At 35.5% G+C, this 13,346-nt stretch overlaps 2 protein-coding genes across 2 annotated transcripts; both read right to left on the bottom strand.

The window, feature by feature from the left end:
- Positions 1-588: 588 nt before the first annotated feature.
- Positions 589-4,934, bottom strand: LOC116294457 (elongation factor 1-beta). The gene is made up of 5 exons (XM_031702050.2): positions 4,775-4,934; positions 2,286-2,532; positions 1,717-1,789; positions 1,237-1,299; positions 589-861 (listed from the first exon to the last, which is right to left on the bottom strand). The coding sequence occupies exons 1-5, from the start codon at positions 4,852-4,854 to the stop codon at positions 644-646; spliced, it is 681 nt and encodes a 226-aa protein (XP_031557910.2). The 5' UTR covers positions 4,855-4,934; the 3' UTR covers positions 589-643.
- Positions 4,935-6,213: 1,279 nt separating this feature from the next.
- Positions 6,214-11,146, bottom strand: LOC116294454 (putative citrate synthase 2, mitochondrial). The gene is made up of 8 exons (XM_089027647.1): positions 11,083-11,146; positions 10,150-10,191; positions 9,880-9,969; positions 8,997-9,185; positions 8,577-8,903; positions 8,346-8,444; positions 7,952-8,164; positions 6,214-6,850 (listed from the first exon to the last, which is right to left on the bottom strand). Exons 1-8 carry the CDS (start codon positions 11,134-11,136, stop codon positions 6,689-6,691), a joined length of 1,176 nt encoding a protein of 391 aa, XP_088883773.1. The 5' UTR covers positions 11,137-11,146; the 3' UTR covers positions 6,214-6,688.
- Between the last annotated feature and the right edge of the window lie 2,200 nt (positions 11,147-13,346).

The following is a 13,346-nucleotide window of genomic DNA, read 5'->3' as shown; positions in this document are numbered from 1 at the left end:
TTCGTCACTGGTCTATGCTATGAAATGCGCCTGGTTGCCATTTCAATAATAACAAACCAACCAAAATTGCTAAATAAATAAGCAAACAAAAATTAGTATAAATAAATAAACACTGAAACATAAACAAATAAACACCGAAACAAACGTGTTGCACAGCGGTTGAGCCACCGTAGAGTATCGGTTACGAGAGGACGAGGCACAGCAGCTTCGACCATCCATGCCACATACAGCGATTGTACTGAACCAGCATGTCTAGTAATCTGAACGGTTCTTCAGCTAAAAAGCATTGTGAAAGTGAATGAATAGCTTCAACAACAACAACAAAAAAAAAAAAAAAAAAACTCAGGAAGAAAAAAAAGAGGAAACTTGCAATGGGATAATCTTTTAAAGCAACAAAAAAATTAAAAGCAGGTCGCTCGCCCAGGTTTCCAAGAAGATACTAGTCACTATTTAAATGTTTTTTTTTTTGGCTTTTTGAGGGCATTCTGATTGGCTGGCTTAATATTAGCCAATAATTTTCATACTGCTGTTACTTTGTCACTTAAAACACCAACCCAGCGAAGATTCTCAAGAGAATAGAACATAACGCATTTTCAGACAAATTTATTGATATTTATGGTGGTTATTGGTTCTAAAAATATTTCTAGAGTTTGTTGAAGGCCGCTATGTCAACAGACTGAACCAAATCCTCAAAACCAGTTATGCTTTCCTCTAAAAAGTCTGTACCAACTTTGTCATCTTCCACGACACAAGCGATTTGAAGTTTCTTGATGCCATACGCCAGAGGAACTAGTTTACTAGTGCCCCACAGGAGACCATCATGACTGATGCTACGGACACACTTTTCTATTTCAGCCAAGTCTGCATCAAGTAAATGCAAGAATAAACTATAGTTAGTTTGAGTATAATGTTTTTGAAACACTGTCTATAGGATATTACTAACAAAGAATAATACTCATGAGAATGGTGGTCTAAAAACATTATATAAAAAGATGCAAAGTCACAGGAGGTAACTAGGAATGGTATTCCTTTTGTTGTTAATGTTACCCAACACAAAACTGGTCTTTTGGTTGATCCAGTCCAATTTGAAGACAAATAAAGATCAAATTGTGATACCTATATTAATAGATTTAATATGATATTGCAGAGACCAAAAGCCACAACTAAGAAGCAGTTGGGTTGGATTGAATAACTGCATAGAATCTGACCCAGTTGAGATGATGCCCTGCACCTCACCTGTTTCATCATCCCATGGTTTGACATCAAGAATTATCATTGATTTGGCAATTACTGCTGGTTCTGCATCATAAAATTAAAGCATTACATATAATGTAGATATCGTAGGACTTGAAACCAATGGTTTCTGAAGGTAGGGCTAAACTTACTGTGCGGACACACTAACCGGGACCACTTGAATAAAGCTTACCAATCAAATAACAGTAAGTTAGACAGAAATTGAACTGATTACAGTGTTAGCCAATCAGATTATCACATTCTCACTCACTCTTATTATATCAATGTGCTATCTGATTGGCTGATAAAAGATATTGAACTAAATGTCACAATATGGTTGGTTTATTAACTAGTTTATGGAAGTGGTCCAGGTTGGAGTATCTGCACAGTAACATTATCCATTGATACGTAAATATGAAAAACTGAATGACAGTTGACTTTGGACAAATCAAATATTTTCAATCATTCATCAGTGTCACTTACTTTTAGACTTTTTAGCATGATAAGCTTGTAGTCTTTCTTTTTTGATTCTTTCTGCTTCTTCATCTTCTTCCTCCTGTTTAAGCAAGGTTATTAGTAATGACATCTCAATTCAAGACTGTTACTAGGGCTGAGTCCAATCTCAGGGACTGAACTGGTCAGTCACCAATGTGACAACAAAGTAGCACAGCACTAAGGAAGCACCCAAAGTTCTCATGTTCTTTCATGCTTTTGATTTGGAAAAAGCTATTTCTTAATACTTGTAATCCATCACCAACACTGGCAACTTTTTTTCTGATCCTTAGATTAGACCAATTTTTTTTTCTAATGAATAGAAAAAAGGCAACTGCTCGCTTTTTATTTACTCTCTTTTTAACTCGCTCAAGGATTCACTACTTTGTTTTGTGATACCCTACAAATTGTAAACACAAACTTGTCATAAAAACACACATTTCAATGAAGAAATCCTTCCAGTACAGGTATACGTTTTTATCCATTTCTGTACTCAATTTCTTTCATCCCTCTGATGTACTAGCTAAATTGTTGGCATTATGGCTAAAATACAAACTTACACTTGAAGATCCAAAGAGATCTACTTCATCGTCATCATCATCATCAGTTTTTTTACTGCCGCCATCTGTGGTACTAGTTGCTGATCCTATGTGTTTTTCAGCTGCCTTCTTGTCACCAGGAAAGGTAGCCTTTTCAGACCCATATGATGCAATATGATTGTACCATCTTAATGCATGGGGTAAACTTTCATTAGGAGATCCACTCAGTGAATCAAATACTACAGCATCAGCTTGAGATGGAACATAACTGGAAAATCCCAAGCAGTAACATATAAGTAAGAAATACTGTGATTAATGTTTTTCTTTCAAAAACAACATACAAATAGCCTGGCCTTTTGATAAATACTGTGCTCCTTGACTACCTTTTCAAATCAAAAACAGCTTCAATTGCATTGACGTTTTGGGAATATCAGCGGTTTTGATACATGTCAATTTCCTTACTCTGTATTTAGGTCATTCCTATACATGTTATCATTTTGATTGTATTTAACAAATCGCTCATAGATTTTCATTGACTGTTGTCTTATTGATCATAGATGATGTCTTAAAATATTCAAAACTCAAGTGGAATCACAAGCGCAGCAAGTGGTTTCACTGTAAAGTTTTGAACATTTAAAGACATATTTTAAAGTCATCTATGATCAATGAGATGACAGTCAATGGAAATTTTTGAACAATTTGTTTTTCACAATAATGAAATCAAAAAACATCTACTGAAAGTGCAAAAACAATTCAAGCACTCATGTGTCTGTCCTTTTATATCAAAGTCAAAGCACAAAAAAAAAAAAAAAGATCAAGAAACGTTGGAATGCAAATTAATGGCAAATTAATTTTATCTCCCCTCATTTTAGAATTGTATTGTACCATCATCAAACATAATAGAAGGTCCCCTTCAATGTACATTGTACCAATTCCCAACTTCTTGAGATGTCTTAACCTATCCCACAATTAACATGTTAAGAAATTATTAGAGACCTGATACAAAGGGTAATTATCTTTAACATCTCTCTTGATGCAGGTTAAGGTAGTTTAAAGAGTAATGTGGTCATTCTTTGCATTAAATGATATCAGTCTATGGCAAGGCCTAGTTATGAATGGTTTGTCTTGTGTCAATCATTGACTGTAGTCTATTGCTGACAATTAAAAAATATGTTTTAGCAATCCAACAGCAAACAAACCAGCTGAGGTAAATAAAGCATTTCACTATCAAGATGAGATCTGCCCGTATTCTTGACTGCTTAAGGCCAATGTAGACGGCACAACTTTTGCCTACAACTCGTACACGCAAGAGTTTTAGAACGTGTTGTAGCCGTTATCTAGATGCACACAACTTTCAACTTACGACAAAAAAGTTGCACGTAATTTGCTCGGTTTGTTGTTTAGGAGACTGGGGACGGCAACAAACAAGATGGCGGACAGAAAGCGTGTGGCCGACAGTATTACAGCAAACCAAATTATTTAAAAGAAAGAAACTGGAACCTCCAATTTGACCTAGCTAGAACTATAGCACGGGAATTTATGAGCAAAATGGCAACATCACATATCTAAACATGAAAACTATAAGCATTCAAGTCACAAAATAGCACGATTAATCGACTTAACTTTACCTTCTTTGTTGATCGCAAGTAGGACTCGCTGCATTGCTGAAGCTCTATAATCTTTGTTGAAATAAGACGAGTGCATAGAGTTGAATAAAACTTCCTCTTTTGCCCATCCACTAACCAACCTTTCAAAATTTCTTTTCTTCGTCTTTGCATTGTTTTGTTTTCGTCATTGTTTTCGTAACATTTGGAAGTGCCATTTCTGGTTCCGGTTCCATATCGTCCAAAATCGTCACCCTCTTCCCCTCAGTCTTGCTTTTTTCGTAAAAATTGCTCACAACTTTGAGGAAAATCTCAAAGTTGTGCAGCTTTTTTCATGTTGTGTACAACAGTTGTGAGCAGGTTGTACGGTTAATTTAGACGGAGCAATTCGAGTTGTAGGGATGTCGTCGGCGTACGCGCGTACAAGTTGTAGGCAAAAGTTGTGCCGTCTAGATTGGCCTTTATATTTTTAGCTATGCATTGATTGCTAGCTGTCTGCATTTTCAAGGTAGTGTTGATCTTTCAATTGGTATCTTGTATTAGTTATAAAATATCATAAAATAGGATGGAAGTAGAATTAAACTACGTATAAAATATAAACTAATTCAACTTCATTCGTAAAACTGCAAGATATCAATAAAATTACTCAGTTTTGTACACCACCAACTGACCATTTAACACTAAGCTTGTAAAAAATAAAGTCAAGTTACAAAAACCGAAAGAAAACTGTACGCATAAGAAAGCTCACAAAATGCAGAGAAAAATTCTTAGTTAATTAATCTTTACAATTATCGTGATTGGAGGGGGAAATCAAATAAAGAAATCAGTGAGTACTGTACGAATATTATTAACACACGTGTAAAGATGTTGATTGCGAAATTACTCAATCTATTTAGTCTTACATACCCTTCTATGTAGCTTTTATCTTGTAGGTATGAGTTAAGCGCTTGAAGGCCAGCAGGAGTTTTTAGATCGCCAAATCCCATTTTTGTTAAAGGATTTTCCTGGTTCTGAACTTGAATCAAGATGGACGAAGATTCAAAGAGAACGAGACCTACCCAGCATGCATTTATATCCCTCTCGGCCCAGGACCACGCTAGGTTACCTGCATGCCACGAATCCCCCAATGCATTCCATGTGCGCAGTTCAGGAATTGTGCGCTCTATTGAAGCACTGGGGAAAAAGTTTAGTAAGTTTAGGCCTATCATTTATTTTTCAAATATAATCCAGCTAGTGGTCTGTCATCAATGCTGCGTTATGACTGGATGAGCTAATACTAGCCTATATAAGTCATAGCCTACTATCAGCGAAAAGTGCAGGCTTTTAACAAAACATTGAATTTTACTTGTTTGCATCTCAGGGGATCAGAGGACCCAGGAATTTTAGAATGACTATTACAAAGGTTATACCAGGAATTCAAGGAAAAGGGGGGTGGGTGTTACTAACGATATACCTATAAGGTATTTGATCCACCTCTGCATCTATATATTTGACTGACTAGTTGGATTTAACTAAGATAATTTTAGTCCTCCAGCCCACATGATCTAGTTCAGCTAGTTTTCAATAGCCCATTCAGGTTTGAGGACTATTTGCTAATATTAGTATAAACCCAACTAGTGGTCTGTCACAAATTCTTTACTTAGATTAGCTGAGTTACTAGCATGTACTGTGGTCTATTAGTGAAAGACCACTTGTAGCAAAAATGTGATTTTGGAAACCAAGACAATGATCAATATAATTAACTCATAACACAAAGTGTATTTACTAGAGTGTGATAGAGAGCATGCAGTAAAACCATGAAATAAAAACAAAGTTAATATTGACAAATAGTGCAATTTACAAAGACACAAATGGTCTCTTGTGTATTTGTCTTTGTGTAATGAACAGTTCTGATTTAGTGATAGCAACTATTAGTCACTAAATAGTACCATTTGTCAATATCAACTTACAGAAAAAAGATCTACTCAGAATATTGATTCAGAAGTAAATAAACAGCAGGTCAAAATTTCACCTGTCAAACATAAAAAAACAGTGGAAGGCAAATTTTTTTTAATTTCAAGCCCTGTAACAGTGTCCTCAAGTGCTTAGTTTGTTATCCCATACTAATGCATTCAACACTCTATGGTTCTATGTAAGTATCTTGAATTGTGGTTATAGGATCTTGGAGCATGGCTGGATGGTAGGCGTTAGGAAAGTTTGTTGACATTATGGGCCGTATATTTTTTCTTGAGGAGGATCTGTAGGGATTTATGGGGGAGGGCCGAGAGAAACTGATTATATGTAGTTTATTTTCCCTTTTGACTCTCCCTTTGTCTGTAGGGATTAATCAAACCATGTAGCTGGTCTTAGTAGAAATTATATCTGTTTATTATATTCAACAACTTGATATTGAGTCTTATTCACACAAAAGGATAGCTAAATTCATAAGATCATGAAGTTATATAGCAACAATGACCACCATTATTGACTATTGACAAGGTAAAATGCTCTCATTGTTGACTTCAAGGTTTCTCTTAAACCTCTCATCATAAAATATTTCATATTTTACCCTCCCCACCCCTGATAAAATCAGTACTCAACTCTGTCAATGTATGGTGCAAAGCCCTTTGTTGGCAAAAGATGCACAACAGAATTAGTCATAATCAACAAAATACAGATACAGATTCTTGTACATTTTCATTGACTGAATTCAAAAAAGATACAGCCAGGTATTGCTGAATACTTTTTTCTATCAATTTAAAAAAAGGGAAAGTACTTTGAGTTGCAGTTCAGGTTCTTACTTAAGTTAATAGCTTTTTCAATTGCTGACATTTTCAATATCTAAGCACCAACATGCTTTTTCAAAAGTTCTGTTGTCATACTCTTTGGTCTTTCAATTGGAAGTCCAAGTGCACGGTCCCAAACCAGAGAAGCCAGCACTCCAAGGGCTCGCGAAACTCCAAACAACACAGTGTAGTAATTCATCTCAGTCAGCCCATAATACTAAAGAATTTTCAAAAGTATAACATTAGTATATGTATTATAAAGTACAAATAATAAGTTTTAAAAAAATAAAATCAAAATCGTTATCGAATAATAGTTTTAAGAATTATATGTTTGATAATTTGATAAGTTAAATTCTTTAAAATTAGTAAAAAGAAATCTCAAAAATTATAGTAAATAAACAAAAGAATATCTGGATGAAAAGGTTTGCAAAAGGTAAAGTTAAATACAGGAAAATGATGAAAACATTGTTATGTTTTTGCAGGTTGCAGGAAGAAAAAACATTAATCTAAATCTCTGTTACCCATATCCCCAACACGGCAGACCATTGAAGCTACTAGGACTTTTCTCTTCTTTGCTCAGATTTAAGGTATTTTCTAACCAATTATCGGCTGAATATTACAGATAAGGATGTGGTTTTAATGCATTTCTGCGCAGCCATTAAAACCAATTACTGACAGGTCCATAGTCCATCCAGAACAGTAATAATTAGTTAATAATAGGTAAAGAGGTTTTAACTGAAACAACCAACAACCAAAAAGAACTGGAGTGAGAGAAACTCTGGAACCCAGGTTAATACTGTATCTCAAGTGTTAGACTAACTACCATAATGTAATAAAATTTATTCTTTCCTTTTGCATTAAAATGCATGGGTGTGGTGTGTTGTGGTGTGGTGTGGTGTGGTGGTGGTGTGGTGTGGTGTGGTGTGGTGTAGTGTAAAGTGGTGAGGTGTAGGAGTGGACTGAAGAAGCATACAGCCAGCCATTCATGGTCCCCACTCCCCTTAGTTACCTTTGCTATGTCCCACAAGCTTAACAAATTATCTAGAATATCTCAGAATAGTTTAAAACTCTGATCGCGGAAAACTGATAATCCTAATAATCCATGTAGTACTCTTTTAAACAGATACTGTGTAGTTGTTTGAGGGAAAAGATTTTAATTCTATTGAGAAAATTGCTGCAATGGTGATTGGTTTGCTATTGTTTGGGTTGGAAATATAAATTGAATAACAAAGCCAATTGCTTCTAATTATCCACTGACATCATGCAGAGATAAAATAAAATAATGATTGATAAATTAGTATATTGTTCTGATGTATACCTGAAGCAAAACTCCACTATGTGCATCAACATTAGGCCATGGGTTCTTGGCTTTGCCTTGTTCAAGCAACACATCTGGTACAGTCTTATAAAGCTGACTAACGAGCTTGAACATTGGATCATTAGGAAGATGCTTCAAAGCAAATTCACGCTGGCAAGTGTAGCGGGGATCTGTTTGACGAAGTACTGCATGTCCATAACCAGGAACAACTTTCTACAAATAATAATAATTCAAACCCCATATACTGTAAACATTCTTTCAAAGAATGATGATTATTTACTAAAACATTGTTTATTATTAAATTAAATGATTTGTGCAGCTTGGATATGTTGAAAAAGAATTTAATGATGTTAACAAGCTCCTATACACTGTCTAGAGCAGGCCTTCAACTTACCCCTCCCTGCAGACTATCCCAGATGAACTGCCTGACTTTTTCATCTGATGGATCAGGGCCAAGATCCTCACTCAGTTTTGTCAACCATATCAATACTTCCTGGAAACCAAGATAGTTAAACGTATATTTAGTTTTTAAATGTATATCTTTATAAAACTAACTGATTGCATTCTGTACCAATTGTATGAGTTATTTAGTAAAAGCAAGAATCAAATATTAGTCAGAACATACCTGATTGGCAAGTCCATGAAGGGGTCCAGCCAGTCCATTCATACCTCCAGCAAATGAAAGATAAGGATCTGACAGAGCACTCCCAATGAGGTGAGTAGCATGTGCGCTTACATTTCCCCCCTCATGATCAGCATGGATGGTCAGATAAAGGCGAAGCAACTCAGTGAACATTCTATCATCAAATCCAAGCATGGTGGCCAGGTTAGCTGACCAGTCCTTGTTTGGATCAACAGGAGCTACTTTGCCATCTTTGTACAAGTTACGATAGATGTAGGCAGCTAATGTTGGCAATTTGGCAATGAGCTCCATGGCATCCTCAAAGGTGTGCTGTGGTTAGCAGATGAACAACTATAGTTATCTAATAGTTTATTTCAATGACATGGCCATCATTTAAGCAAACTCCATTGTGTATTTCTTTACCTTCCAATACTCAGTCTTCTTCACTCCACTATTGTATGCCTTTACAAATTTGCTTTCACTGTTCATTGCAGTAACAGCAGCACTGAACTGACTCATTGGATGCAAAGTATCTGGGAAATTATTCAGCATCTGAACAACATGTTGTGGGAGATCTGCTTTGGCTGCCCATTCATGAGACAAGTTATCAACCTGTAAAATCACAGATTAAATCAGGTGGAGCTAGAGCTTAATTGAGCCAAAAAATACTATATAATTTTAAAGGTCTATAAATTTGGATCGTTTTTTTTTTGCTCAACCACTCAATAGAATATCAAAAGTTGGCTATTCTATTTCCAAGGGGTTATCTCCATTCCTTATTCAAGATTTATCCACAAAAACTTTCCATGGTATGTTGTGCACAAAATATTAATACAAGGTTCCTCTAGGTTCATTTTTTGGGAAGAGATATAGAGCAGAGCCACTTTATCACTGCAGGAAAAATCATAAAGTTAAGCAAACACGGTAAGGAAAACAATGGTTTGCTCATCAGTCTCTGTTTTTGCTGGTACTACATAGTGAAACCAATATTTTTTAACATCGAAAAATATTATGTAACAAGCTGACTGAAATAATCAAATTTATCAAGTGTGGATCATTTACTGTGCACACACTAGCCAGTACCAAATAAAACTAACCAAGCAGATAACAGTGAACTAGACAGAGATTAAACTGACAACATCATTATCCAATCAGAGTGTTCTTGCACTCTTATTATGTCAATGTGCTATCTGATTGGCTGGTTAAAAATATTGAGCTAAACGTTGAAATATGATTGGTTAATGATATTAGTTTATCAAAAAGGTCCCAGTTGGATTATTCACACAGTAAAAAATGATTGATTTACTTGTTGTTTAGTTGGTATTTCTCCTGTCATAAGGAGCCAAAAGAGACCTTCAGGCAAAGGTTCGTCACCTCCATCAGCCTTTGGAAGAAGCTGAAAAAAGAAAAAAGAAAATAAGTTGAAATCTTAGCCAACATTTGGATTCTAATGATGGTTGACTCAAAAATATATACTACTAATAAATATCAAATCTATATTAAGAGTATACAAATTCAAGGTCTAGATATTGAGTTGCTAAGGACATGTATTAGGAAAAATAAGTTATTAACTTACTTCTTGACACTGAGGAATAGTATACCCACGGAACTCAATACCCTAAAAATACAAAACACATCTATAATCACACAACATAAGTGTTTATTACAGAGCAACACAAAAGTATGAATACATTTTAATGTATTTGCATACTTATATGCACAGGCTTTTTCCTGCCAAACAAGCATTTGCACGCCTCTTTGGTAAAGCCAGCTAGCTTTGCTGTCAATTTATTGTACAAAACCTATGTATGAATGTATGCAAATGCATTAAATGGGGTAATACTTTGTTACGTTGCACTGTATTAAGTTTATTCTAATGTTGGCAATGGACTTTTTCAACAATAAGGTAGCCATCTTGTCAAACAAAGGTAATTCATTTAAGATATTGCCTGGAGGATGGTTCTGCACAATAGGACACAGGGTTCCCTTAGAGGTACATTTCACCAATTTCCAAACCCCGTAAAATCCCCATATTCATCCAATTATCAACCATTTAAAGAAATTATTATTAAAGGCCAGACACTGAGAGTAGTCAGGTAGCCATTTTCCATGGTCAAACCGAGCCACATGAAGGTCTACACCACTTGACGTTGTTATTACAAAGGCAGCACCTTCTTCTCAGTTATTTTAAAGACTCTGAGTGTTGGTCCAGCCAGAACTTCACATACAACCTTGATTCTCAAACAGCTGAGCCAACCAGGTAGTGGTTTGAAAATGGAAAATATATAGAGTTTCATGTGTCTGTCTTTCTTTTATGGGTAAAGGTGATCGATTTGCTGTCTTAAGGCAACTGGCCACTTTGAAAAAAATATCATTGAAGAGGTTCTACATTATTATGGTCTCATAATCAATCAATGCATAAACTGGACTGTCCTTATCAATCAGGATTTAATTGATTATGATTGGACAAATTTACTTAGTACTTCTAGCTTTCACTGTCTTCCATTACCTCATTAGCATCAAGATGAGATGTTTCTGTAACCAGTCCTTTGATTCCCCTCATACCACCATAGGCCTGTCAGGTAAAATACAAATTATGAAATTAAAGATATGAACCTATTGGGATAACATTAATATCACACACATCAGTTTATTTTGATATATTATGAAGGCTTAGAAGCACAATAAGATTGTGCAAATCATAGAGATTTGCATCATTTCTAACGGATATTCTTAGAATTCACACCTTTTTATATTTACATTTTTACTTAAGTATTTATGTATCCAATCTTATCCCCATTGTCATGAGAGGAAACAAAGAAGATAGCAAAAGCAAAATACTTTGAAGCCCTTTTTTTTGTTATTTTATGCCTTTTATGTAGCATGTGATCCTGGTAAATATCACTATCTGATCACAACATCAGATGGCTTCTAACTGCTTTTCACAATTAAGGAATGATTGGATAAGTGCAAAATGAGTGGCCTTTACATAGTGCATACCTGCCACCCTTAACTGGTAACTGGAAAGTTCTTCTTCCCTCTCCTTTATTAGTTAGAATAATTTCATCAAGGTTTTTTTAATAAAAAATGTTGTCGTCTTTACCAACATAAGACATAAAAGATCAAAATTAAGACAAGTTGATTTTAAGACATTTTTAATACATAGAAGCCTTGGAATACCTTGAATTTTTAATGGGTTAAAAATACTCGTAACAATCCGCAAGAAAAACTACCACCCCTATGATACAGTTGAATTTGCAAGCAAACATGCTACTCAACATGATAGCTAATTGTAAACAAAATTGAGGGTAAACGTCGATCTTAGAGCGCCGTCTGGTGACGGGAATGAAGTTAAACATATTGGTACGATTCAATAGGGTATTCTCCGAAGTTTTCATTACCATACTTTCTAAATTCCATTCTTTTTCTATGTTTGTATGGGGAACACGACCAGGAGTATCTTTGAGACTCTGTATACTAAATAGTCAACAATAATATGGATAAAGAAGTCCAGTTTGTAAGGAAATAAAAATATTACAGTCTACCATACGTCATTTACATACCAGACAGAAAGCATCGAATTACACCACATCAGGGGTGTTTTCTTCCCGTGACTGGTTGATTGCTCTTCCGGGATAAAACGATAAAGAACAGCAGGTCCGACACGGGATAAAGTAGTCTGCTATTTAATAGCAATAGAAAAAGTGCCGTAGGGATGGTGTCCATACCAGACTTCGTCCGACATATTACGGAGCATGTGGAGGGCCTCCTTGTGCACGTTGTTACCCCTAAATCAAACTGGTTCTATTTGTTTTTCGAAATACATTATTTAGCCAAAAAGTAAGTTGCATTGAACAAGGAAGTGCCAAATGCAATAAAAGATCAACCTTAGATGGCTTAGCGGGAAACTGCCTCCACGTTCTTAAAAGCGTTTCATTTTTTCCTTTGATTCAAACGTTTTCCTTTGCCAACTCAACCAGAGGCTTTGCAATGGAGAAGCTTGGTAACCAGGCCGTACTAATTGTGGAGCTCATTAACCAGCAATGAACCGAGAGATGGCATCGGTATAATTTTTACTAAAAAGACGATGGGAACTCCACTCTACCTTTACATTTATGATCCGCAAATTGTTTTTTTATTCAGGATTATTATACTTAGAAGAAGTTAAAAGAAATTTTCAAGTTCCTTTGAGGGTCGAGTTTAGACTGAGTGTTAAATCGAAGTAGTCATCAAAACGAATAAGTGGTTCAACTAATAACAGTTAAATTAAATAATTATTAATAGCAGAGAAAAGCTAGTCTATACCAAACTGCCATTGTCCCACGGATCGCTGATTAGAATTGGGATGATTAAGATCCATTGTTCCAGTGTTCAGAACAATGGAAATAGATCCAGAAGAGACAAAGGCCAGAGAACTAGCGTGATTTCACGCCGGAACCGTGAAACGCAATTTAAGGCGTATTAACTTCTATGGACGAATTATTAATGTGTAATAGCGATTATTAGTGAGACAACTAAGAATAGTGCAGTGAGAGTTTATTGACTGTATTTAAAGTCTATTGACGAGTAATAACTGTTAACCGTGTAGCTTGTACTTATAATGATTCTTACGTTAAATTGTATTTCATCGGGTTTACTCCATGCATTTTCTATTAAAAAAGCCTGACACCCCCCGACAACGCTACATTCACCAAAACACAAAATGCACCAAAACAAAACGCTCTGTTGGTACAATTGAAAAACGCTTCAAACAAGCATTTTATCATACAAAGG

The sequence above is a fragment of the Actinia tenebrosa genome, unplaced genomic scaffold (genome assembly GCF_029948245.1).
Source record: "Actinia tenebrosa isolate PJP-AT-01 unplaced genomic scaffold, QUT_ActTen_1.0 PGA_scaffold11__36_contigs__length_13525064, whole genome shotgun sequence".
Taxonomy (NCBI): Eukaryota; Metazoa; Cnidaria; class Anthozoa; order Actiniaria; family Actiniidae; genus Actinia; species Actinia tenebrosa.
This window is presented reverse-complemented; position numbering and strand designations above follow the sequence as displayed.